We start from the raw sequence: 26155 nt of genomic DNA, 5'->3' as shown, positions 1-26155 counted from the left end.
GCGCCGGGGCCTCCATCATCCCACGTGGGAAGGGGGGTGGGGGGGGGGAATTGGAGGTCCATGCTTCTTCCAAAACACACAGGGCTGGATCTTTAAGGAATTCCAAACACCTTGACAGACACTTCAATGGCTTTCAAAGGCCGTCCAAGGAGCTGCGGTGGTGGCTTTGTGGAAATTGAAGAAGAAGCTTCTCCTGCTTTAGTAAAAGGGGCAAAAACCCTCTTTTATAAATGTCAGTAAAATGCTTCCTACGACCATATGGCCCTCTAAACTCTTTTCCGGGGTCTCCATGGCCACAAAAGAATCCCCTGAACACTTCAGGATCCCTGCAAGGATCAGCAGGGAAGCTGCAAGATTCCTCAAATACCAGTAGGAAAACCTCTGAGGGCACGAACCTCCAAACCACAAAATAAACTCAAGGTGGGGAACAAAGATCACAGCTCAAATACATACACAAAGTAAATAAGGTGTGAATGCTAGACATACATGTAAAAAAAAGAGAAAGATTCACATTTTAAAACTCAGTGTTATTTCCTCTTATTTGCTCAAACTCACCGGAGCACTGAGTGATCTTTTTAATCACAAGTCCCGGCTGAAGAACGTGAATATAAACGCGGGGCCCCTCGTTCTGGTAGAGTCCGCCAACATCGCCTCAGGAAGAGAAAAGGGAGGTCAGGACATCTGGCTCACACACATCTGTACAGATACAGACGTTTGTGTGGACGCGGACGGCAGCGTCATTCAGCAGAGGAACCACGGGAAGGTTCCGGAGGTCAAGGTGAACAAATCAACGCTCACTTTCAGCTGTTCATACCTACCAACACCGAGGTGGTCCCGTTTCTCAAGTTATGTCGGAATCTCTCATAATTTATGAGGCTGCTTCCCTTTTCTTTGTTTGAACAATAAAGGCCGATCACAAAAACAAAACCTCTGCCAAAAGGTACAACTTTAAGAGAAATAGTCAATCTAAATTCCTTTTGTATTCATTGTGATACAGCATTGGAGAAACTACACAGGTGTAATATATCACAATGTTATACCGTTAGCACGAGGTCACCATCGACTCGAGAAAATATTTTTTTCGGCTTTTGTGACCACAAAACTTTGATAAATGTACGATACTGAGGCAAATCTATTGTCCTGCTCACTAGCCGCACACAAATAAAAAGATGACCAGAGGCGTATGAAGAGAAATTTAATAGAAGGCAATATAAAAGACAATAAATAAAAAAATGTCCTTGCATGTAGTTGGTAAAAAAATCTAACAGTTTCCAGCCTTGTAAAATAAAAGTGTTAATGTGCTGCAGTTAGTTTAAAATAGTGCAATATAATTGAAACAGTAGTTGGAAATAACCACAACGAATATACCCAAAACCGGCAAAAACCGAGAATTGTACACATACAGTTGGAGGGACAGCAGATCAAATGCAGGTAAAAGAGGACATAAACCACACATAATGTAATAATGAATTCGGTTGATGCACCGCGCGGGGGGGGGGGGGGGGGGGGGTTAACGCTGGTGCTTCTGTGATTAACGTGACGTGACCGCAGTGCTTTCCAAGATAATTTCACAGTTTAAAAACACACAGTTTAACATCCCTTCTCTGCCTTTTCTCCACCAAAATAATCCTTCCAGTACAGTTCATTCCAGTCGATCCAGAACGACTGGATCGGCAGGAACGATCCAGTCCAGGGAATGAATTAATTCTCATAACGAGAGATGGGCAGATGAATGGGACGACTTGAGGAAGGAGGAATGTCAGTTATTTGGTCTGTTGATAACAAAATAAAACTCCCTGGGACTATTCAATAAGTCCGGAGAGGACTACGGCCAGGCATAGTTTAGAAAAAATGTCTTTTACAAATAAAATAAGGCCTTGACACAAAACAGACAAACTACAGTCCTCTTCAAAAGCAAACACTAGAAGCAAAAGAGATTTAAAAAAAAACAAAAAAAAAACAGATAAGCTCGGGAAAGAAATTCCCCGACCCGAAACGATTTGGATGCAAAACGTGTTCGTCAGTTCTGGTCCTGTAAAAAAGTTTATCCCGATCAAGCTCACGAGAGATTACCGTGAAGGAGACTTTTAAAGCTGGGTTTAAAGCGCCGACGGGTCGGAGCCGTGCTCCCAACGTCCCTGTTTGCAGTGCAGATAACCTTCCAGAATAAACAGACGAGCTCCCTCAGAGGTGTGAGAGCGGCGGAGAGAGGTGACGAGTGTGTGTGTGTGTGGTGCTTGGGGAGGGTGGGGGGGTGGGGGGGGGGATTATGGCGTCCCTGGGTGGTCGGGTAAAATAACGAGCTGGACGAGGAAGCGGATGGTGCGTGTGTGTGTGTGTGTGTGCGCTTGGGACAGTTGGTGTGCAGTCAATGGGGGGGAGGGGGAACAGATGGGGAGGGGGGGGGCGCTTGTTTTCCTGTGTTGTCGTCCAGTTTGTTGTCCTTCAACAGTCGACTCTGCGGAGACTGGAGCGACTGAAGGAGTTCCTGCAAGAGAAAAGCATGACGTTGTTTTGCTTCATTGTGCCAAAAAGTGTATCTAAAATTAAAAAAAAAGGAAATAGTCAGGATCTGTGACACATTGTTTATTTAAAAACTGTATCTGAACATTGTCTTTTTGCAGCGCCCCAATCACAGGCTTTATGACCTTAAATGAGTATTTTCTATAATAGTAAAGGAATAATGCAAAACCACCTGATTACTTCATATAGTGTTGCCCGTCAGGTCAGTTGACTTTAACAAATCTGGGTAAATATATATTTTAGTAATGTCTACCTTAGCAGGTAAGGAAGTCGCTCTCCCTGTGTGCGTCTTAATTGTAGCTTCTTGGTGGTCGGGCCACACGTTTATATGATATATAGTTTATTTTATATATTGTTTATATTACGGCGTTTGTGCGCCACTGGTTAGCTAATGGACGCCACACTTGGGAAGCCAAGGTGAACACTGTTGCAGCTCCTTGTACCGTTAGCGCTGTTAGCATCGATGGCGGTGAGCCACTGGTTCAGCTGTATGTTGAGGGCCCCGCGGAGGCAATAGACGTTCTCTGAATGGGCACTTTTAAATAAACATTGGTTCTCTGTATTAAATGTTACCTATGGCAGGTGCTTTTGGCAGTAGCCGTCTTTCATTATGAAGCCACAGTGCTTGACCCCTCACATTAAACACAGAGCTGATGCCCAAAACCGATGCAAGCTAAAAGCACATCAATACTTGAAAGAACTGCTCCGACTTGCACAGATGAATGTGAAATCTTTTAAAACATGTGGGTCTGGGATTGAGTTTGGTTTAAAGTTGCTCTTGTTGGACAGCATCTAGCATGAGCTCATTGTGTGTGTGTGTGTGTGTGTGTTATTGTCTCAGGTTACCGTTGTGTTTGTGTAGCCAGAGCTGGCAGGGTTCTGTATAGTTGGGGGATCTTGCGGTTGATGAGAGGCCCTAAAGCTTCTTTTAGTTTATTGTAATTCCTCTCCATCTCTCTGTGGTACTCCTTTTGATCCGGTCCAATCAGGGCTTTATTCTTCCTCAGGGCATCCTCACACCTGCACGGAAAAAAAACAGCAGAGAAGATGCAGTGATTTGAGGTTTGGTTTTTATTGGTTACCCAGCTGTCTGAGTCTGGGGCGCGGCGTGTGTCGTCACCTCTTAGTGAAGTCTTTAAAGCAGAGGCGCAGTTTGTTGTGATGGCGAAACAGCTTTGGATCATCAGGAATGTCGGAGAGAAAGACCTGCGCCACCTCGAGGGGGCCCTGTGCGGGGGGGGGAGAAACCCGTTACGTAGCTGCCAAGGAATGTCTTTCCCTCCTCATCCGACACAGACTCTCAACGCTATTCGAACGGGGGTTAATATTCCAGGAGGATCCGCTGTGGTGAAACAGGTATCTCCACAGGTACCTGGTTGACTGTGGTGCCCACGGAGCCCTGCAGGACCATCTGCAGCATCTTGGCGTCCGCGGGGTCCTGGTTCGTGGCGAAGGCCAGCTCCTGAGTCTTCTTCTGCATGTCCTCTATGGCCACCTCCATGGGGACCAGGATGATCTGCAGAACCAAAGGAGAGAGTTGACTTTCGATCATAACAGCAAGCCCCCCCCGGAAACAGACGCCCCACCTCTTCCTTGTGGATGACGTTGACGCGCGTCTTGATGTAAGGGAAGGCGTGAGAGGTCGTCAGGATGCTTTTGCGCTTGTACTGTTCGTTCAGGTCGCCGTGGGCTCTGCCGTCCAGCGTGAAGGGAGTGCAGTACATGAAGGTGCGCAGGTTGTAGTTCTTGTCAAAGTAGGTGATTCTTTCCTTGAGCTCGTAGGTGTCGAAGAAGGGCTCAACGTAGGTGATCTGGAGGTAGGCCTGAAAGGAGCACAGACTGTCCTTTTCATAACAGCTGGTGGTTCATTTGTATCGCAGTTTCAAACGGAGCTTTCTGCCTAAAAAGCTCAAATGTATATTTGAAGTGACTGCGGTGAGTGATCTGTGCAGGTACAATACCAGGAGGGCTAGAAAAAAAATATATATATATATCTCATGTTACCTTGTTGGGATCCAGTTTGTTTTTGTCGACCGGGCTGGAGTCCTTGATAATTTCAACCATCTCATCTCCAAACCTTTCTGAGTAGAACTCCTGTACGCCGGAGAGATGTCAACTTTAGAAATGTGTTTCACCCAGGTCCCTAGTGGACAGCTTGATTAGTGTTCAGAGTAGTAAACATGCCTCGAGTCTGTGGGAGATCTCAGCCAGTTTGGTGATTGATGGCTCCTTGTAGACAAACTCTTGTTCATCCAGGTCTCCAAACCGGCAGCCATAGAAACCCACTCGGAAGTAGGTCCCAAACATCCTCTTAGCACTAAAGACAGGAAAACAATAGAGATGGTTTTAGAGTGAATTAAAATAAGCAGACTTTATTATCTTTTCTTAACAGCATAGGGTCATAAAGTTGCAAGATTTGTCCAGTATGGGGGCTCATTTTTAGATTTTATTGCTCAATCTTTAGGTAATGCCACAGATCTTGTTACTGTTTTAAGATGACATCAAATCTAATAGAGAAGAAATGAAATAGGACAAAGAGAAAGTACATGCTGCTTATGAAACGTAGTTTCACAAAAGTGGCAAGGTGAAAAAAAAGGTGTAACAACAAGTTGTGTATCACTCACCATTAAAATGTTGTTCACACAGGAGAAAAGAGGAAGAAATACAACATTGTTAACACGAATGAAAAATAACTACTGAATTTGTTTTACCATGAATGTACTAAACTCAATACAACAAAATAATGTGTTACCTCCCACCCTGAACTCTGGAAAAGTTGGGGAAAAAAAAGAGGGTGAAACATTAGGCTCAAGTCAGTTTTCTCATCAACACTAATTACAGTTGCTTTCAGGCGCAAACGCTTGAACTCACTTGGTTGTAGACCTTGTTGAAGGCATCCTGCAGCTTTCCGTGCACCGTGGCGAGCTTCTTGAAGTCCCTGTTGGCTTCGTGGATGGGCAGCAGGATCTTGTACACTTCGTTTATGGCCTCGTACATGGCGGCCTGCGGCGAGCAGCGCAACAGAGAGTTTCACACACGCCACCCGATCTCATAACACCCCGCGGCCACATTGATGCTGTAACCCCTTTTGTGTTTGGAGAATATGAGTCGTACCATGTTAAAAGAAGCAGCCGCTTGCTCCAGGAGGCCCACCAGACCGGACTCGCTGAAGTACTTTCCAGCACAAATCCCCTCCTCCTCCGGAGAGAGGACGTCATCGGATACGGCGGACTCTTCCAATACGTTGGATGAAATATTCTGGAGGGAAAAACAGACCACAGAACACATTTAAAAGCCACGACTCTTTCTAAATTGCACGTTTTACTCTTGGCGGTCCAGTTTAGGGACAGCATCCAATCTCATTCTGTCCCACTGCTGTGGCTAGAGTGAGTCACCATTAAATTTTTTTTTCAAAAAAGCATGCACTGACCTGAAACGTCACACAACCAATTGGCAGGTAGCGGCAGTCCTCCAGCATGTTGAGGTATTCAGCCACCAGAGCCGCGCTGTGGACCAGACAGTGGGCCGCTTCAGCGTGGTTCCCTCTTCCCGAGTGTTTTCCTGCCATATTCTGGAGCCACGTCAGACGCAGGTCAGGCGAGTTTTGGTAGCCCTTTGCAATCCTAGATGATAGAAAAAAGAAAAAAAAGTTCTATATATCAGGGAGTTTTTTTTTTTCTTGCTGTATACAGGCTGCATTAACGTGCATCACAGTACCTGTACATCAGGTCAATGAGCATCTCGGGATCCTGTTGATGCTCTTTCATCTTAACCGTGTCAGTTAGAATCATGTGCAGGTTGAAGACCAGATCCTGGACCTGCAGTTTGTTAAAAGTGCAACACAGCGGACATCACTTTATAGCTCTTGTCCAGCGTTGCCGCTCCGGATGAGACTAAACACGGGCGGTTACGTGCCTGCTCTGGGAAGGGCGTGTCGCGCAGCTCCAGGTCCTCCTCAGCATACGTCAGGATCGTCTTGAGCGAGTGTCGCAGATGCTCCTCGTTAAAGTTTTGCGACGTTCCCACCAGTGAGGAGAGGGACATTGTGACCTGCATCTTTACTCGAGCAAAGTTCTGGTACAAGGACAAAACAAGCACTGTGACTCAGAATGATACGAAAGCTTGCGGTGCACTGAAAAGAATCCTGACTAGCTGAAGCTGATTAACATACGTTGAATGTCACCATAGAGAAGTTTTCCATGGTGCCGTTTGTATCCCAACAGAAATGTTGAACTACATGCATATGTGCAAGAGGAGACTAAACACCGTTTCTTTTCCTCAAACACCCTGTATGTGTCTGGTAGATCTACTCCGTTTAACTGGCAAATCCCTGGTTGCAACGTGCTCAACATGCTAAGACAGCATCCAGCCTTACATTTCCAATCTCAAAGTTCTGCCTCATGAGCAGGTAAAGAGAAGCGGAGGCGTGACTCCGGACGGAGCCGACGCTGCTGCTGCAGTGACGCAGGAGCCGCAGGCACAGGTCCGCGCAAAGCTCCGTGTCCTCTTCAAACAGCATCTCTGGGAACTACAGACACAAACACAACCTCACTTTGTATATTCCTTACGCAAATAAATAGAGTCTTGTTCAACAGGACTTGGATAATACCATTGTGTGAGGGTTAGTAAATGTTTTGATAAAGTTTTGCTGTTGTTAAATACAGCCAGTTTTATTTAGGTTCATTAGGGGTTTAAGCTGATTTCAAATTCTCCCCGAGGAGGCACATGCAAGAACATTTTCATTAAAGAATTACAAAAGAACACAGTGAGTGACTAAAATACAAATGGTCATTTTGTGGGTTAATATGTTCCTTTCAGTAATCACATACAATTTTGTTAAAAGCGTTCTTATTCAAATTAGTAGGTGAGAGACAGTGAGCGCAAATATATCAAGCCTCATTAATATTATATGTAAAACAATACGTAAGACAACAAACTATAACACGTGGGTACCTTGAAGACCAGAGCTCTCTGTGTAGTGAAGCAGTGCTGCAGGAAGAGGGCGCTCTGGTTGCCCGCCATGCTGTGGAGGAGAACCCTCAACACTCCACCCAGAACACTTTCCTTCAGCTCTGAAGCCACCACAGTCTGACGGGGACACACAACAAAATGCAGCGAGGTGAGTCTACACGAACGCCACCGTGTGGCATGATGATGATGAAGATGATGGCGATTGCTTTACCTTGACTACAATCTCCAGTGTGTCCAGTACGATCAGAGAGGCCTCAGTGGCCAGGTTCCCATCCACCACAGACTCCTGCTCCATCTCCGCTTTAGTCCTGTAAGTGGGGTTATTTCACAACCATCACTATGACCTTTAAACACTCTTAAAATGAAGAGATAACCCATTATTCCCTGTGTACCATAATTTAGAGTCCAATCCAGAAATCTATGAGTAATTTCGCTAATGTAAACATACTTGTCAACTCTGTCTGTGTTTTGTCTCCAGTGAGTGACGTTCTTCCGCCACCTGACATTCTCCTGGCTGCCGTAGGGACTCCTTTCTGTGACGAAGTAAACAAATCACAATTTCCAAGAGCATATATTTATAAACACCCCCTGACCAACTGCTGGCTGCTGTAATGCTGCCCACCCCTGCAGCGGCGGACCATCTCCTGACGAGCCCCGATGGTTCCCAGTATGGCCTCCTCCAGTCGGGCCTTCATGTCCTGAGACTTTTTAAACGTCAGGCTGTTGATCCTCTCTAGAGACTTCCGCCCCTACAATAACCATCAAACATCACAGGACGGGGGCAAAAAAAATAGTAGTAGTAGGTCAAATTTCAATTGCGTAAAGAAAGTCTACTTTTTAGAAACTACGGAGGGTGAGAACGTTGGACACAAGAATTGCCAACAGATTAAAAAGTGGAAGTACACTGATATGTGGGCTGTGGACCTCAAACGCTCACAGGGTCCGGATGCAGATAAACAGCTGAAAAAAGGGGATTGCTGACAAAATATGGAAAAGCGTGTACATTCTGAAACCTGTGACTCTCTTGAAAGAACCAATGGTATTTGTGTAGCTCCTTAATGTCTAAATTAGACAATGGGGGACCCTCATAGACCCAGGGCCTGGTTTATTGTACCTTGTATTCAAAGCAGGACACACAGAGATGCAGCAGATCCAGCAGGCGGTTGATCTGCAGGACGGATAAATCGGACACCCAGCGCTCCAGGAGAACAGCGTCTGCATTCTTCAGAACCCACAGGAAGCTCACCAGCAGAGTCCTGCTGCACTCGGCAGACAGAGAGCTGGACTGGCGCCCGGCCTGCTGAAGACAAACCAGTTTTGTGCCAGTCTTTTAATCTGACGCGTTCAAAAATGTCAGATTAACAAGACAGGTTGAAGGACAGAGAGACACCTACAGGCTAAGAGGAGTAACAAGGGAGGAGTGAGCAAGGCTTTTTGAGTGAGTGTCTGTGCAGAGTGAACGCCTCCCACACAGCAGCCGATCTGTGACCTGTCAGTCTGGGAGGGAGCAGCGTGACCCCTGCCGCTATCACTCACCGCTGTGGGCAGCGCGAACGGGTTGGCTTTGACATGCGGCAGAGGGGAGCCGGCAATCGCCATGGCAACAGACTGACTGATAGTGTTGCCGCTGTCTGGGTCGGTATCGTCGGCGTGGGCTGAAGCCTGGCGGCACCGAGCAGGCGAGGAGTCTGAAAAAAAAAAAAAAAAAAAAAAAGAGCTCTCAGGTCCAACATAGGCTGGATATTAAACCGTTGTGCGATAAACGTGCGGAGGAGGTGGAGAGCCGGTGGGCTGCATCGACGCTGACCAGAGAAGTCGTGGAGCTGAGGGAACGTGTCCATGACGATGGGGATGAGAGGCAGGTAGAGCTGAGCGATGTGGGCCCTGACCTGAGGGTCAGTGTAACGGGGGTCCGCGTCGTGGCTGCACAGCAGGGAGTGGACAGCACTGATGGCCTTTTTATGAAGGAAGAAAACCCTACGGGTAAAAAAAAAAATAATTTAAAAAAGCCGATCGGCACATTTTTGTGTGTTTCTCGCTGCGCGCATGTACTTAATGCCGCTTAATGTATCATTGAGCAACCAGTAGGAGCCTACCCCTCTCCGTCCGGATCGAGGATGAGCGAGAGCTCAGTAAGCAGCAGGCCGGACAGGAAGTGCTGCTGGCGGAAAGGGACGGAGAGATCAAACATGGTGGCCACTCCCTGGTCTTGCACCATGCTGGAAAAGGCAGAACTCTGTGAAAACGATAGATGAGCAAAAGATGAGACAGAAGCACGTGGAAATAAAGCAGATCGAATCGGTTTGATTGTTCCTCCAGTGCCTGTGAGGTGGTGGAGGAGGTGGAGGGTGAGGGGGAGGCCGGAGGGCTGAGGGTGGAGCACGGCAGGTTGAGGACCACGTAGTGCTCGTGGCTGCAGACGATGCGGGTGAAGTCCACCCTCAGGGCGTTCAGAGAGCTGGGGTTCTGCGTTGTGTGAAGCTTGTTGCCAATCTGTGAAAAGCACACACGTTCGCTTGAGTCAGCCAAAGCTGTTCTGCTCCAACGCGCGTGGGAGCGTCGGGATTTCGGTGTTAAAAAGGCAAGCGAGAGGGAAGAAATAGACCCACCTGTTTGTAGTAGGAGCGGATGAGATTGAACACAAAGCCCCGGTCCATGAGAGACAGCAGGTCGTTCAGGAAGAAGGCCAGACTGCTATTCAGCCTCTCCACAAGCTCCACATCCTGAGAGAGAGAGAGAGAGAGAGAGAGAGGGAGAGGGAGGATGGGAGCAAGAGCACATGAAAGAGACGTGATATCAGAAGAGGCTTATTTAAATCATTGAGTACTATTCAATACGTTGAAAGCAAATAGGCTTTCGGCCAATCGTTTCCTCGATTGCTTGTATTGTGCAGTGCGAGCTCTTACCTTGTGGTATCGGGTGGAGATGTCTGCGCTGATGGCACACACGAGCGCAGCGACGTCGTCCACGAAGCGCTCCGGGAAACGCTGGCGCCGGGGAACGTCCAGTTTGGAGGTCAGGAATAAGTGATGGGTCATGCTCTTTGTCTAGAGTGTACGAGACCAAAAAAAACATCCTGCTTTAAAAAGTGGTTCCCGTCTGGTACCTGTGGTTTCAGGCTTATTTTGAAGTGGGTTTTCAGGAGTTACTTAGTGTATTACTGACCGGCACGTCTCAACTTTTGAGAAAAAGACACAAATGCCAAAACGGGGGCAAACAAACAGCCCCTTTCTGCTAGAGAGGTGAAGCGGTTATATATACTCTCTTCAAAAAAGGTATTGGAGTCCATTGTCAATAATGTCATTTCACTTTGAAGAACAGTCTAGCAAATCTTTTAAAAACAACAAGTTACACGATAACACTGAAAAACTGACCAATCAAGGCAGCGGCATGTCAGCTACTCACATGTTCTTTGAGATAAAATACAGGTTTTTTTCAGACAACTCTAGTTGCTTTGAAGAGAGAATAGATAACGCTCCAGTTCCCCCATCAGGTAGGGCAGTCTAAAGGGTTGTTAAGCAGTGAAACTGTTATAAATATAGCTGAAACTTCAAATTACTTCTATTTCTTTAGTGAACAGGTTTTGCTGCCTCCTTTCATCCACGGCCGAGTACATATTACTCTCCAACTCTATTCTGTCTCCATCCATCTACCGCGACTAATTCACTGACTGGGTGCATCGTTCAACATGTGAGAAACATGTGGTGCAACTTGAGCACGCGTGCACATGGAGCGACTCACCATGAGCTGGAAGAAGAACCAGGCTTGCTGCAGCGCCGCCTCCCTCACCGAGCTGGTGCTCACCACCCACTGCAACGCCAGCTCCTCGTGGAGCAGCTACACGGGAACCAACACAGGTCCTTTTAGCTTACGACCCACATCAACTATGAGGACTGAAGGGGTTTGGGTTTTCTTGGGTGATTTCTAAAAGATAAACCCGTTTGGTAGTTCCTCAGTCCCTAATTGCTCTTTCTTGTTACTCGTTTGTATCTTTATGGTTGAAATGCACTTAAGTCGCTTTGGAGAAAAGCGTCAGTTAAATGACAGGTAATGTACAGGTAAAAGAATAAATAAAGCTTTATTAAAAAATATATATATAGAATATATAATGTATAGTGATATAAAAAATGTAGTTATTTATTAGTAAGTCTGCCTGAATTCTTCTTCACAGCGAGACACAGAGTGAAAGGTCATGTGATTAGTGTTCATGACACAGAAAGCTAATGAACGTCAGGGCATCAAAATGTGTTAGGGAAGGTTGTTTTTGACACTTTTACAGTTTGTTACAGGAGATGTCAGTTTTACCTTCTTGGTAATCTGCCTTGTCGGAACTGAAAACAAGGCCACGCTGTCCAGATAGGCAGACATGCGATTGCAGCTGCGGTGGTTTGCCTGACATGGTGGAGTGGCGGTGAGGTGAACACAGAAGATGAGGACAAAGTGATGTGAAAAGGGATGAGTGGAGATGGATGTTTGACCAGAGAACTCTGCGGACTCTGGTCAGAACTGTAAGAGAGCCCCGGACAGAGACTATGCCTCTTAAACACAACAGCTCTGGTCTGTTAGGTAGCGGTGAGAGGGTGAATGGTGAAAATGACAGGTAGGGACATGGCGAGCAGAGCGAGAGGCACACGAAAAAACCTTTGAGGTCCGAGGTGGGGAAAGACCCGGGAAAGGTTGATCAGAGGTGGTGCAGGATGGGGGTGGCGAGGTGGTGAAGGTGAGGAGGAGGAGGAGGAGGAGGAGGAGGAAGAGGAGGGATTTGGCACCTGCTTGAGCTCACAGCTGGAGTTTGGGTTTCGACGTGGCACAGATCTGGAGCCCCCGGGGGCATAAGCAGAGTTTACCCAGGAGTGGGAACGGTCAATACCCTGCCGCAAGCCACCGGAGACGCACACAAAAACACACGTACACAAACACACAGTGCGGCAAGAGGCGAGGGTACAGTGAGTAAAGGGAGGGCAATTACCACACAAGATTATTTGACAGGTAAAATCGGGGGAGGGAGAAAAAAAAAAAACTGGAGTGTAGAGAAGAAGCTTGAATCGGCAAAGAGGAGAACAGAGGAACAGAATGCAACACAAGGGTCGGGGGCACAGATTGTAACTGCATCTTTAACAGCAGCATCGTTAACAGCAGGTCGACCCGAGCTTATTGAATCTACAGAAACACCTGTTTCTTTAACAGAATAAGAAGAAAATATGTCAAACACATCACAGACGTCCAGGACCATAAATGGGAGTGTGACAAAATTCATTATGTAACATTGAACATTAATGCGGTAAACAAACGTGACAAAAGGGTAACAAAAGTCAACAAAATGTTTTAGAAATTACGACGTCACGAATGAATGAACTATCTTGTGCAAAAATTCAAAACTCCACACACGCTGAACTACAGCAATAGTTCTTGTAATTCTAAAAAGATACACATGTTTTTAAAGACAGCTGCAGCTCACCTTGCCGGCGATGATCCTCTGCACCTCCTCATCGGGAGAAACCGGCGTGCTGGCCAGGTCCGGGTTGGAGTTGCTGATGCTCCTGGAGCGGGCCAGCTGGAGGCTGCTCGGCCGGCCCGTTGTCCTCGACAAGGTGGCGTACTGCATCGGCATGTCGTAGGGCTGCGCGCCGGCTTCTCGCGGACGAAGAGAGAGAAATTGCACAAAGTAAAACATCTCCCTCTGCGTCTCAGGCGCTCCGGGGGACGGGGGGGTTGGGGGGGAGGCTCACCCGCCGGGGGCACCGTCGGCTCGGCGGTCGGCAGGCGGAAGCAGTAGTGGACGTAGGACGCCAGCAGGTTGTTGCGGCCGTGTTGGTCCTGGTTGCCCTCCAGGTTCTTGTGGATCTGGTTGACCAATAGAGCTATCGCTTCGAAGGCAGCCCGGCCCAGGTTCACTGTGGATGCAGCACTCACAACCATGACTGGGAAGCTTCTTGTTATGGAATGTTATCGAACGCAGTACATTCAAACCGCCATCATTGTTGCTTAAATCATCGTGAACGTTATCATTATTCATTTCGACGGTGCCTCTCAGATTGAGGACAGCTGTTGGATTTGCGGCCTTTAATTGTGCAAACACACAAAAGGCGCGTGTGAAGCGCTGTGTGCTCCAGTCCTCTCCTTTTCCCTTAATCACCACCCCGTTAGCTACTCCAATGATCAGAATTAGCATTCCGTCCGTGCTCCGTGAAGAGCACTTCAAATCCCGAGTGGCGGCGGGCCCTTCAGAACTCGCTCACCGATTTGCCCGGCGATGACCGGCGGGTAGATGATGAGCTGAATGAGCTTGTTGAGCAGCTGGTGCAGGAACCTGACGCAGGTATCCAGCAGAGCTCCTCTCAGCGCGGCCATGCTGGCCTTCAGCTCCCCCTCCATGTTCGCCTCGCTGATGATGACGTCCTTCAGGCGGAAGGGGAAGGAGTACTCCTCCAGGACGTACACTAGAGTGAAGAACTTGTCCAGGTGGGGGTCCTGGTGTGAACATCAGAATACAGACTAATTATCACTTGACCTGGGTGGATGTCAACCTGCCAGAAATTAAATTCAATAGAAATCCACTTAAAAAAAAAAGTATAGTCACTCTGTGACTTTTTCAATATTGATTGATGAGACTAAATCATTTCCTAATTAATAAACAAAACTACAGCACTGAATAAAATGATCATGATAAAACAGTAAACAATTAAATCAAGTGAAATTAAATATAAGTTAACCCCAAAACCATGAGACACTGCATTCACTAATAATAAGGTCTAAGATAAAGAGACACAAACGGTGGGAGGAAAAAGCAGGTGGAAAAGGAGAATATAAATGTGTTTACCTGAGTATGAACCGAGGAGGCCGCCGTCACCTCGACGTTGAACACCCCTTTGTGATTATCCACCCACTTCATGCCCGGGAGCTGGACCTGCCGCAGAGTGACATGCAACTCATTCAACACTTCACACGGGGAGGAGGAGAAGGAGGAGGAGGAGGTGGAGGGCAACGGGCAGGAGAACTGACACCGACACGACCCCCTCAAAACAAACTCACGTCGGGGGTGAGCACGGAGTAGCTGGGCGGGGGCTTTTCCACCGAGACGGGCAAACTGAAGGAGCCGGTGCGGAGTCGGCCGTGCTGCATCAGAGGGATCCACTGAGAGAGAGAGAGAGAGAGAGAGAGAGAGAGACGCGGCGATGAGGCGCAGCCAGGAGACAAGGCGGCGCGGGGGCGGGCCGAGGGAGACCACTCACGGTGTAGCCCACGGGTGTCTCCAGAGGCGTGTTCTGTTTGGTCTGGCAGCTGATGTGGAAGAAGGTGAACAGCAGGTGGTGGTTGTCCGTCAGGTTGGCAGGAATCTTCATTTTAATCTCCTCGTAGAACTCGGGAGACCTTTAGAAGGCGAGAGTTAAACGGGGCGTTGGTGGGGGCGGCGCGTGGAGCTGGAGGGCGGCGGGTGATGGAGGCTTACTTGTTGTGGTAGATGATGGGGGTGTACGCGTCTCGAATGAACTCGGAACAACTCGACTTCCCAAAGATGACCTGGACAAACGGAACAGTATTAATACTTTTAATATTGAAATGACGATTAATTAAAATGTGATTTATGTTGTTTTAACTGTTGTATTCAATGTTCTACTTAATTGTCGTTAAATAGTTTTTAATGAAAATCATCTTTTTTGAATAAAAATCATCTTTTATTGTGGACAAAGCTTTTGTAAATAATTAATATGTCTTAATTAACAGTCTATAAACCTTATTTGGATGTATTAGTATATTATTTAAATAGTGAATAGTTGGTTAATATGTTATTAATTGGATTAAATTACTAATGAATTAATCTAACTAATTATTAATGAGCAATCTTAAAGTCAAACTTTATATTTTAAACTTTATGTTAAAACAATAAACAGAAAATAATTAACTAACAAACTAATCAAAATGTAAACAGTAAACATTATTGATATTGTCCTTATTGTATTAAAATCTTTCAATAAATCTAACAAACAATATTAATAATTGCGACTTGCTATTCAATCTTGTGTGTTAAAAGGGGAATAGACTTATATTTTTAGAGTCCAGTTAAGACACAAATCCACAAACGAGCAAACTGCAAGAATATCATTCAACATTTGGGATTCAATTATGAAACACAACGCTCCTTCCTTCTGCGCTTTGAAGAGGACTCTGTTTCGTATCATGTTTCTGCCTCCAGCGACTCACCGACAGAGCTTGGCCGGGGTCCTCTCCCGCCATGAACTGGACCTTCACAGCAATGTTCCTCACCGAGCCCTGACGACTGCTGAAGTTCAGACTTTGTGGGTAAACATACAGCAAGTTTCTGAAAGGCAGAATAAAGCCACGCAGAGAGAGAGATGACATGGACTGAATAAAGAAATGCAAAGAATGAATACTTGAATGATAATTAGAATCATAACACTTTAGTCAAAGGGAGACGGTTTCACACCAAAGCGTGTGAAACTCCCAACAACCTAGAAAAGTATTGCATTATATAACCTTTTATGTCTCATCTGTTAGAAAAGAAAGAGCTATAAGAGTGTCAGGTTTGCACATGGGAAAAGTTTGACTCAGTATTTGAGTTGGCAAATGTCACCTCAACCCTGTCCAAAATAATAAGAATAAGTTATTATTTGAAACAATTTAGTTTATCTGCTTGTCAAGAGGCAATGATGCATCTCTTTAAAAATATATGAAATAACACGCAGACTTCAATATCTTACACTGGAGTGTCATGCGTATTGTTATGAATGTCATATGTTTTACTTGTCCCGAAAGGACAAAAATAGATCGCCAGGGGTTAAACTTCAAGGCAAGGTCACCGAGGCCACGGACAAGACCCGCTATCGACAGCTGAGCTAATGTTTTACCGCGGTATTGCATGTACACACGCAATATAAGGCGCACAGAACACCCTCCTACTTCATCGTCCTGCCAACATCTGCACAGCTGCAATAGACAAATAAAAAAAAAATTAAAAAGAAAGATTTCCTCATTTCTTTTTTTTTTCTTTTTTTTTTTTAAATTCGACATCAGACTGGTATGATGAAGACGCTCTGGGGTGCGTGCCTGCTCTACTTGGCCGCGGGCTTCAGAGCGGCCCCCGTGGAGCCCGTGGCGAAGACCGCGAGGCTGGAAGACAAGGAGCGAGAGGTCAACGTGCTCATGTTCGGCGTCATACAGCTGAGCGAATCGTTTAACTACGTTTTTGAAACCACCGAGGCAAAGATCGCCAGAATACATCAAACCCTGAGGAGGCACGAAGGGACTCTCCAAGACCTGGGGAGGGAGGCCGAGCACGCCGCCCAAGTGGAGAGAGAGATGAAAGAGGTGATACAGCGGCTTCAGGTAAGGTGCATTCCTCATGTGCCGTTCCACGCTCATGTTTTCTCATGAGGGAGATTACAATCAAACTGAGATCAAAGATAGAGACAGCATGTCGAGCGTGTAAAATCTGATTAAACTAAAGCAAAGACACAACAAAGCAGCGTGTCAAACGACAACTTTTGCAAGTAATAGTCAGCGTATTCTTTAATGCGTTTCCCTGATGCATGTGGACGGATGCTTTCGTCTGCCATAAGAGAGCGAGCGTGTCATTAGAGAGCTGCCCGTCACACTGTGGGGGGGGGGGGGGGGGGCGGGGGGGATGGGGGTCCTGGTCGGGGGAGGAGGATGATATTGGCAGATGCTCTTTTCGACAGGAGCAGATGGCCGAGCAACGGGCTCAGACCAAGATGACTAAAGACTGCCTGGCCAGCTTGGAGCAGGAGGAGGCGGAGCTGAAAACCAAAGTGCAGAAGTTGGAGATGTATCTCCACACCAACGTGAGCATCAAAGAGCTGCAGGTAACAGAAGCCCCTCGAGGGCAATATTTGCTTTTGGTTCACGCGGCGCCGTTACTACATATTTCAACACCGGCCGCTGATTTTGTTGTTGACACGAAGTTGATTTGAGGACACGCCTGCTTTTAGGAAAGAGCAAAGGAGCAAGCGGACATCTTGAACGGTTTACAGCACTTTACCCAGGACCAGAAGGAAAATATTGAGACTCAGAATAAGAAGCTCTCCAAACTCCAGAAGATGGTGAGACACTAAAAATATGCATCGTGTTCCGTTTTGAACTTTCAACGTTTTCACATAATTCAAGGTACTGTTTTGTCTTCCAGAGTGAAACTATGACATAGTTTTGCAGTTCTCCCGGATTTCATCTGTATAAAATCACTGCACTCCCTTCCAACCCCACGATGACTGCGATAAAACTACGAAACAGAGAAAAAATATTTTTTTAATTGTCTTATATTTTTGTCCTTGTGGCTTTCAGTTTTTTTTTATTGATATAAAAGTAAAAAAGTTTTTTTTTTTTTCAAGAGAGCCACTTAAATAAAGCTGTTAAGTTATTAAAGATTGTACAGATGTGTAATATGTCAATACATGTATTAGAAAAGAAACAGACAAAATGGCTTTTTTTCTTGTATTCACACATCTCAAAATTTGGTTGAAACTGCGAGAAAAAAAAAGAAGAAAAAAAAGAACAGAACAACGAATCAACATGCAAACAAACACGGCCTCCCAGCGGGGGGGGGGGATCGTAGCTCTGTTCCAAGGGTCACGCTACAGAGCACGTGCACACGTGTGCGGGAGAGGCGTGGGATCGCTCACCTGTAGGCCGTGTGGGGCGTGTACACGTAGCGAGCGGGGAACTCCAGCACGTCTTTGGTGGGGCGAACGCGCAGGTCGGGGTACGGCTTCACGTGAAGCAGCTCCGGGGACAGACAGTAATGCGGCGAGTCCGGAGCCGGAGAGATGTCGATCTTTAACTGGGCTGAGCGGACAAAAACAAAATGGTCAGTTCAACGTGAGAGAACAGAAGGGTTTTTGACTTAAAGCTGCTGACCTGTGACGGGCCTCAGTCGGCGCAGAACGGAGGACGGCCGGCGCATGTCAGCCAGGTATTTGTAGAGGTCCTCGTCGCTCAGCCTGTCCCCCTCCTTCAGGGACACAAACAGAGGAGCACAGCTGCTTTTTGCTCTTACAATTATCTCAGTGTGATGTAATGTGATGAAATAGCAATGTTTTCATTCAATTGTCAAACATTGTTTTAACCAATGACATGTCACAAAAAAGAAATGTAAACCTTAACCCACTTTTCAACTGAAGAGACAGCTGTATTAAACTGTTATTTAAACATAGCTTTTCTTCATGGTCATACTTCAAAGACATGTGAATGTAAACACAATTATCTTATCTATATTTTATTTTTGGGCTGCTCCTATCTTTGCCTTAGAGGGGCGAGTTGTTAAGCCAAATGACATCACACACCTCACTCAGGATGAGTGTAACAATATTAACCGGTAAATGAGTCGGACCTGTTTAAAGAAGTTGGTGACAGTCAGTGTTGCTGGACGGAAAGTGGCAAAGTTGCACATCTCATCGCCAACGCTCATCCGCTCAAAGCCCTTCTTCTTCCTCTCATTCCACGTGCCGTGACCTTTCCGCTCTGGCAGGAGGAGAATTCGTTAGTGTTAGGTGTGCGCGGGACTGTAAACAGTGCCGATGCTCTCTGTACGTTCACGTATGAGCCTGTGCTTGAACTCAGCGGTACCAGAGTCAGAGTCGGGGTCCGACCGGTCCAGGCCTCCCACGCTGCTGACGATGTTCAGCAGGTGAATGGCCGTCCAGGCGAAAGGCATTCGAAATTGGCCGAGGCGGGAGCACGACTGCTCCGCCTGCAGACGCAGCTTCTCCAGCTTCTCCTTGTGCTGAGGCGGGACGAAGAGAGCGGGCATGTCAAAAGATCAACTGTCTGCGTTGCCTCAGACGATGGTAAATATTGCAGCCACCCAGACAGAATTGAGCAATGCTGGTCGCTGGGAGGCGTGCGCACCGGTCGACGGCCCCGAGCGTTGCAACAGTTTATGACACACTTTTTTTTTGGGGGGGGGGGGATTTGGACTCCGTTACCTTGGAGGAATCGGACTCTTTCATCACCATGTAGGGTTCACAACACTCTCCAATGTCTCCTTGTTGAAGGACTTTCTCAAGCTGGAATACACGAAGCACATCTTTCATCACGGACTAATCATTTAACTTTGTAGCAAAGCATCATTTTATTGAGCTAAACATTTTCATTCTTCTGAGTCAAAGTGGGTACCTTGATGACCAAGAAGATATCGGCAGATGGGTATGTGATGGAGAAAATGGCTGAGCGCGCCAACGTGGAGATGGCTATGTGAGGTGTGTGGGGTTTGAGCAGCCCTTTCATCTGATCCGAGTTCAGGTCGAAGTAGAAATTCTCAGAGATCTGTTGGGAGGGAAGATTGAGATAAGCGGGAAGCAGCAGAGGGAGGGGAAGGAAAGACGATAATGGACATGAAGCTCAAGGGATTTTAATTCAGTTTGGACTCAGGGATCTAAACCGCAAGAGCACTTAGACCTTTTACAGACAGGGGAAATTCAATTAGTTAAGCATGAGCTCAGCAATCAGTTTTGCGGCGTGGTCGTCGGAAAAATACTAATTTCATCTAATAGAAATTATTGGCTGGAACAAAAACAAATACCTTTTTCTTCTCCTTGACATCATACAGGGCAAGTGTTCCAAATATCGGCTCGATTTCTATTTCAAACCTGAAAAACAAAACAAAATTAAATCAAATATGGAGATCACCATGGGCATTTTCTAATAAATGTCAGTTATTGTATCCCAAATGTTACCCACTTCAGTGACAGACACTTGACCATGATTCTCTGGCCACAGTGCTCCTTGGGAACTTCAGGGACAGAGCATCTCTCTACCGCTTCATCCTGCCCGACACACACACAAAAAGCCATGTAGAATGCACACACTGGCATAACATTTACACAAGAGAGAGAGAGAGAGAGAGAGAGAGAGAGAGAGAGAGAGAGAGAGAGAGAGAGAGAGAGAGAGACAGAGAGAGAGAGAGTGTAAGAGGAGAGAGAAAAAGCAAACTGTTGTGTGGAAGTGGAAAGCAGACATTTGCTTTAAGGGAACATTCAATAATGTCACCTAGGCGATGAACAAATAACAATTACATCCACCAAGTGAGCGTCCTTTAAGTAGTGATCTCTGAGATTAAGTACAAACTAATCTGTGTTGTCCAACACATTTCAGTTGCTTGTAGTTAGTAGCTGGATTAAGCTTTAGATAATCCGCTCCCTCACTAAATATGTGCCCCGTGATAGCATCTCATTTTTAAGTCTGATATTATTCTAGAATAATCTGCACAGAGCTACTTGACCCCCTGCGTCATTTGGTAAAGCATAATAAGCTGTATTATTGAATAAAATACAGTAATAAATAGTCATTAGAGATACTTATTTATATAAAAAATATTCGAAATACACCTAGTTCTTTTAAAAAAAAAAATGTTTTTGTTCTGCTGTAGCCGAATCACCGACATTGTGTGAGTGGCTTCAAAGGCCTCAAATGATCCCTTTAACAAAGCCTGTTCCACCAGAGGCAGCTTCGGGATGGCTTACTACGCACCTCATCGGGGGGCGGGTACAGGCCCAGCAGGGCGCTGTGGCGCCCCTGCAGGCGCGCCTCGGTATTACGGCGGTCCATCTCCTCTGCGGCCGCGCGCTCCAGCACAGACGGCAGGAGAGCGTCCGGGGAGGAGTTCTTCAGGTCAAAGATACTGGAGGCCCAGCTCCCCCGGGGGGTCTCGTCAAGGCTGACCGACCGGCGCTTTGCGTCATCCTGAAAGCACAGAGGAGAGGTGACGGGCAGTGAGGTCATGCAGTTTCTTTCCCTCCCGGAGGAAGATGTTTTAGAAACACAAGGAGAAAATACTACGGATCCCATTACCTCATTAAATATGACTCATGTATAGACCGTGCAATGAATAATAGACAGCGTGCATACATCAATGCATTACTCACGCTCCATAGGATCAACTCACTGAGCGGAAGCTACTCATAATGTCATCCCTATCATAATGAGACACATCTCTTTGTCCAGGTATTAAATAATGATGATGATGATGACCCCTCTGAGCTCTAACTTGTGGCAACACTGTTTGTGCAGTAGGTTAGTGTCATGAACCCCGAGTCCTTTCAACATCAGCTACCTGGTCGTCCTGGCGCTCAGCAGCAGCGGCCTCATCCAGCTCAAAGGTCTGTTTGACCAGCCCTCGCTGCCTCTCCCTCTGGCGCTCCGAGTTGTGAGGGGTGTACGTGGTGCTGTAGGGCAGATATCTGCAGCAAAACCAGACCCCAAAAAAAAAGGGGAAAGTTGGCCCAGTACTAAATGCAACTACCACATGAGCAGCGACAACCATGAGAAATAAGGAGGCGAAGCGTGTGCCCGAAGGGTTTATTCAGCTCGCACCACAACCGACGCCACTTACTTTCTTTGAATGACGAGCCAGTCCTCTGTGTAGACGGCCAGGGCGTCTCTCACCCTGGGATCCAGGGAGCTACATAGAGGAACGCATGAATAATTGAGCAAAAGCACGCTTTTAATATTTATGATCTTTCAGCTTCGCACAGAGTGAAAGCCTTTGTTGCTCTGTGGCGTGATGTTTGTCCTCCATTACGGGGGTTTTGATCCTTTGTGCGTGTGGTAGTGTAAGGACCGCGGGGGGGGGGGGGGGGGGGGACATGTGTGGCAGTCTGAAGGGTTGCGCTGGACTCACTCGTCCTCCTCGGGCAGCGGAGGCTCCAGCGTCGTGCACTCTTTGTCCAGCTGGAGGAGCTCCAGGTCGTCGTGGGGGAACTCCGTCAGCTGTCTGAGCGGACCGGGCTCCACCCCGGGAGCGTGGCTGCTCACATACTCCTCGAAGTCCACCGGCTCCACCACCTCCGTCAGGGGCAACTGTCAATCAACATTAGACCGTTAAAAGTGGGTGGGCACCTCTCACGGACACAGGTATATTTAAAAGAAAAATAATGTTTTCATTTGACATGATGACACCAGGTTCTATTACAAACCCCAAATACATGTATAGACATGAACATGAGCACAACATTTCCTCTCGAAGACAATGCACATTTACACAAGATGTGACAGGAGCAGTCTGAGGTTCAATTTGAATTAGGGGAGTCGCTCATCGTTTGTGATAACTGATGATTAAAAGATTAGAATTACTGCACCAGTGAATGTGAATTCTTCATGAGGATCTTATTCATCTTTCATCCTGACAATCCGCAGTTGAAGCGTGCTCCAGTTTTCAATTCTCAGTTCATCAAATCTGGATGCACTTACTTTTATTAATGTTACAGTAGACACATTTGCCACAGGCATTACTACTAAGCGATTAGTGTTTAAATAAATGAGCCTAAAAAAACTCATCTCCCTCATGGAGAATCTCTCGACTGCACTGCGTTCTCTACTCAACAACACCTGGTTTGTGGTTCACAGTGGAGTGCGTGCAGCACTCATCTACGGTCATCACTGCGACCCAACAGCACAAGCGTTCCCGTATAACTTCCCCATTTCTCTGTTATGGATAGGCATCCAAGCAGAAACCTTGCCTGGCTGTTAAACAAATCGGGTGAGCGAGAGCAGGTTTCTCATGTTTCAAAGACTCCTCCCTCCGCACTAATTAAAGTGCCCTCCTCTGCGCTTTCAACTATCCAACCTCAAACCTAATATTCAAAGATACACCTTACGACTAACTGGAGCTTCAGATGGAGCATGCGGGTCGAACACAAGGTGACTCACGGGCTGGTGTGCGCCTCCTCGTTTCTTGGTCAGCAGAGGAGAGCCGTAGTCTCTGGACACTTGTTTTCTGACCTCTGCAGCCACCGTTCTGAGCAGGAGAAGGAAAACAAGGGGTTTGGAAGATAAGAGAGTTAAGAGAGAGCCAAGGCACAACTTTACTGAAATCCTGTTGGTGTGGTTATAGATAAATAAGAAGAAAACTTCCGTATGTCCCACTCAAGAAGCCACAATCTAAACTTGCAGCAAACGATCTCCTTGTTTTACAAAACTGGAGAAACCCACATAAATGAAAAATTGCTTCCCAATCAATGCTGCTCATTAACATTTTTCAGGGTTTGTGGGTAAAGTGCAAAGCAGAAGAGGTTTTTGGGCTTCCGGTCCCGGTAGCGACGCTAGAGGCCGGCGGCTGTTGTGAACAGGGACTGGAGTGGATCTCACAGAGGGGCGGTCTGCTGGCTCCGGGGGAGCAGGCAAACAGCCAGAACTATGTCCACGGCCTTCATGGACATGGAATGAACGGCAAACGGGAGGCTCGGAGAGAGGGACAAAGCAGGAAAAAGAAAACAATCCTCTCACACACACACACACACAGAGACAGCTGCTCTCCTAGGACCGCAAAACGTATCTCTCATATACACAGCTGCGAAGGCTTCAACGTTTCCCCCGACCACGGACCTCACAGCTAGGGTTGCTGCCGTGATGCCATCGCATGGACTGTAAAATGCGGCATGGACGACCTATGACCTCTACTCCCATCGCCGAGGAGCAAGCAAGACTTCCTACTGATGACGGCGTAGCGTTTCTATGCATGCTTTGATTTGACCGATTGCTTCACCCACAAAATACGTGGAGACTGCAGCCTTCAATCTAAAACAGGAAAAAGGAAAGCGGTCGTCAGAGAGGGCAATAGCTTAAAAAAAAAAAAAAACACCTCTTCCCTCCCTTCCTGCATCCGGCACCGAACAATGGTCCGGGTCCCACTAAGGAGAGGACCGAGGCACTAGGGGAACTGCAGTGGGAGGCTGTTCGATAAAGATAATATCTATAAAAAAAAAAACATGGATATGAACAGGCATATGAACAAAGTGTAATGTGTGTATAAGTCAAAACGAAACCAACTTGTGGTCGAGCCTGGGCCAAAGTTTATGATTTCACCAATGCGGTGAGAAAATATTTCCCTCTTGTGTTTGTAAATTGCTGCAAACGCCACAACGCACATCGCAGCTGTCACGCCATGCCATTCAAAAGGGCCCGTTAACACACGTGACATGCATGTTTATTGACATGTCTCCAGTACAATAAGACACAGTAGAGTGAGGTCCATGGAGGGGTAAGCTGCCGACGTTGCGCATTTGCATGAAGAGGGAAAACCAGTTTACAACATGTGGAAACAGGTTGCCACAATGATGCGAGGCGTTCACACGCCTCAAAAAAACAAACAAAGACTTCACGCGTTTATTGTGTCACTTGGTGACATGTTCTGAGGTGAGCAGCGTCCCCCCCCCCCCCCCCCCCCACCCCTCGGCGTCGCTATACTCGGAGCTGACGAGTCCGGGTCATCGGATTAGCACTCGGCTTGACCATTACACGCTTGAGCGGCTCGGTCGTTGCTGATGACAAAGCTCGCGCGATGCTACGCGGTGGCACACAATAAAAACCGGCTGCACTTCAAAGAGACAGAGGCGTTAGCGCGCGCGCGCACTCTTGCTTCACTTATCATTTACTTTAACGGATCGAAAGTTTCGCTGAGCGGGTTACGGTCAGGGATATACTCCTGTTTTTGTTTGTTTTGTTTTTTTTACTCCTAGCATTCGGGCTACTTTCGCGCAGTGTCCGGCAGGTCACTCTCACGCAACGGTGGAACAATAACTTCCGTCGCGGTCTCACCGGTTGATTTTATGAGCGAACGCCCTCCTCTCGCTCGCGGTGGATGTCATTTTTTCTCGTGCCCCATGTAAGGAAGCTTCTCGGAGTAAGAGCGAAACACTTCTCCTCCTCCTCCTCCTTTGCGTTTGGTTAAGTCCCGTCGCGAGTGTCCCTCGCCGACTGCTTCCTTCTCCACGCTGGGAACGGGCATGGATCCCTCCTGGTTCCTCCTAGCGGACAGGAGCCACTTCCGGCGACACTTCAGAATAAAATACGAAAAGAAAAATACAATTTGCATTTTTTTTCAATTTATCAATTAAGAATACGGAATACTGATGCACTTGTTTTATAGAATTTATTTTAACCCCTACCTTTGTATGTAAATTTAGCAGTTTCCAATGAGTGTGCATGCAGGTGAATGTCAGAGCCCGGTGTAAGTCGTCCCTTTACTTCCGGTCATACTATTCTTCCACACTATTTCAACGCATTGTCAACAGTCTCTATGAAGTAAACTCCCCTATACTTGTTGCATAGAGACCAAATTATGGAGCATATCCACAACGGTTTAGGGTTTCATCGGTTTCATTTCTGTATAACATTTAGGAAGCAGCACAAACAAGTTGCACAGCCTGCTTAAACTTAAAAGGGACTTTCCTCTCTGAAAGGGACTTTACTTTGGCAACATAACGTTGACACTCATATAACCCACTGCCATAAAATGTCATATTTACTTGGAAAGGTATTTGATATTTCCCATGAATTCAATCTCAACAAAAAACACTTGCACAATAGCCGCATCTGGAGGAGTCCCCGCCCCACGCAGTGTCTGTGAGGAGAACCCACCAGCAGGTGGGGCTGTTCACCACGATTGGAGAAGAGAGAGCGCCTTGCATCATCGGTGATTGTTTCAGATTCAGTCCTCAAATTTGACCTCTACGAGGAGATAAGAAATAGCTACAGCTTTGTTTACTGGCCTACAGCCTGGCAGTAACTAAATGTCAGATTAGTGTGACAAATTAAATATTTCATACAGTTTCATACAACAACAAGGATTCTGGATCATTGTGGGTAAAATACATTTCATAAACACTTCATTTTTCTGTCTGCTTGTGAAAAT

At 46.8% G+C, this 26155-nt stretch overlaps 2 protein-coding genes across 7 annotated transcripts; one reads left to right on the top strand and one right to left on the bottom strand.

The window, feature by feature from the left end:
• Positions 1–1179: 1179 nt before the first annotated feature.
• Positions 1180–25266, bottom strand: LOC119221057 (dedicator of cytokinesis protein 7-like). Of its 5 annotated transcripts, XM_037477470.2 has the most exons (50): positions 25060–25266; positions 23173–23260; positions 22145–22323; positions 21857–21925; positions 21578–21704; positions 20995–21207; positions 20206–20291; positions 20048–20114; positions 19642–19791; positions 19452–19532; positions 19093–19249; positions 18857–18987; positions 18385–18478; positions 18150–18312; positions 15697–15814; positions 14945–15015; positions 14727–14865; positions 14527–14628; positions 14315–14401; positions 13734–13965; positions 13224–13388; positions 12953–13125; positions 12264–12365; positions 11800–11886; positions 11236–11331; positions 10401–10541; positions 10104–10217; positions 9817–9987; positions 9591–9730; positions 9302–9471; positions 9031–9182; positions 8609–8791; positions 8117–8243; positions 7943–8027; positions 7706–7802; positions 7477–7611; positions 6899–7051; positions 6439–6597; positions 6241–6341; positions 5954–6146; positions 5638–5781; positions 5395–5526; positions 5276–5290; positions 4708–4833; positions 4528–4617; positions 4110–4346; positions 3896–4039; positions 3644–3750; positions 3370–3543; positions 1180–2488 (listed from the first exon to the last, which is right to left on the bottom strand). In XM_037477470.2, the coding sequence occupies exons 1-50, from the start codon at positions 25107–25109 to the stop codon at positions 2446–2448; spliced, it is 6360 nt and encodes a 2119-aa protein (XP_037333367.2). In that variant the 5' UTR covers positions 25110–25266; the 3' UTR covers positions 1180–2445. The 5 variants fall into 5 exon arrangements, with proteins under 5 accessions (XP_037333367.2, XP_037333363.2, XP_037333364.2 ...); XM_037477466.2 differs by lacking the exon at positions 11800–11886 and having other exon boundaries at positions 8609–8794; XM_037477467.2 differs by lacking the exon at positions 11800–11886.
• angptl8 (angiopoietin like 8) lies at positions 16476–18137 on the top strand. Of its 2 annotated transcripts, none has more exons than XM_037477474.2 (4): positions 16476–16839; positions 17199–17336; positions 17463–17573; positions 17657–18137. In XM_037477474.2, exons 1-4 carry the CDS (start codon positions 16534–16536, stop codon positions 17672–17674), a joined length of 573 nt encoding a protein of 190 aa, XP_037333371.2. In that variant the 5' UTR covers positions 16476–16533; the 3' UTR covers positions 17675–18137. The 2 variants fall into 2 exon arrangements, with proteins under 2 accessions (XP_037333371.2, XP_037333370.2); XM_037477473.2 differs by having other exon boundaries at positions 16477–16839; positions 17193–17336.
• Positions 25267–26155: the final 889 nt, after the last annotated feature.

This window comes from Pungitius pungitius, chromosome 12 (assembly GCF_949316345.1).
Source record: "Pungitius pungitius chromosome 12, fPunPun2.1, whole genome shotgun sequence".
NCBI classification, from domain to species: domain Eukaryota; kingdom Metazoa; phylum Chordata; class Actinopteri; order Perciformes; family Gasterosteidae; genus Pungitius; species Pungitius pungitius.
This window is presented reverse-complemented; position numbering and strand designations above follow the sequence as displayed.

Bases quoted from the DNA above. Each gene is read 5' to 3' on its own strand.
- LOC119221057 (XM_037477470.2), bottom strand. From the start codon at position 25,109: ATGACATCCACCGCGAGCGAGAGGAGGGCGTTCGCTCATAAAATCAAC. The intron at 15,815-18,149 runs GTGAGCGATCCC...TCTGCCTTTCAG, and splicing joins ACGCCCCACACGGCCTACAG to AAACTTGCTGTATGTTTACC. The intron at 5,527-5,637 runs GTACGACTCATA...TGCTCGCCGCAG, and splicing joins CGGCTGCTTCTTTTAACATG to GCCGCCATGTACGAGGCCAT.
- angptl8 (XM_037477473.2), top strand. From the start codon at position 16,534: ATGATGAAGACGCTCTGGGGTGCGTGCCTGCTCTACTTGGCCGCGGGC. The intron at 16,840-17,192 runs GTAAGGTGCATT...TCTTTTCGACAG, and splicing joins AGGTGATACAGCGGCTTCAG to GAGCAGATGGCCGAGCAACG. The intron at 17,337-17,462 runs GTAACAGAAGCC...GCCTGCTTTTAG, and splicing joins TGAGCATCAAAGAGCTGCAG to GAAAGAGCAAAGGAGCAAGC.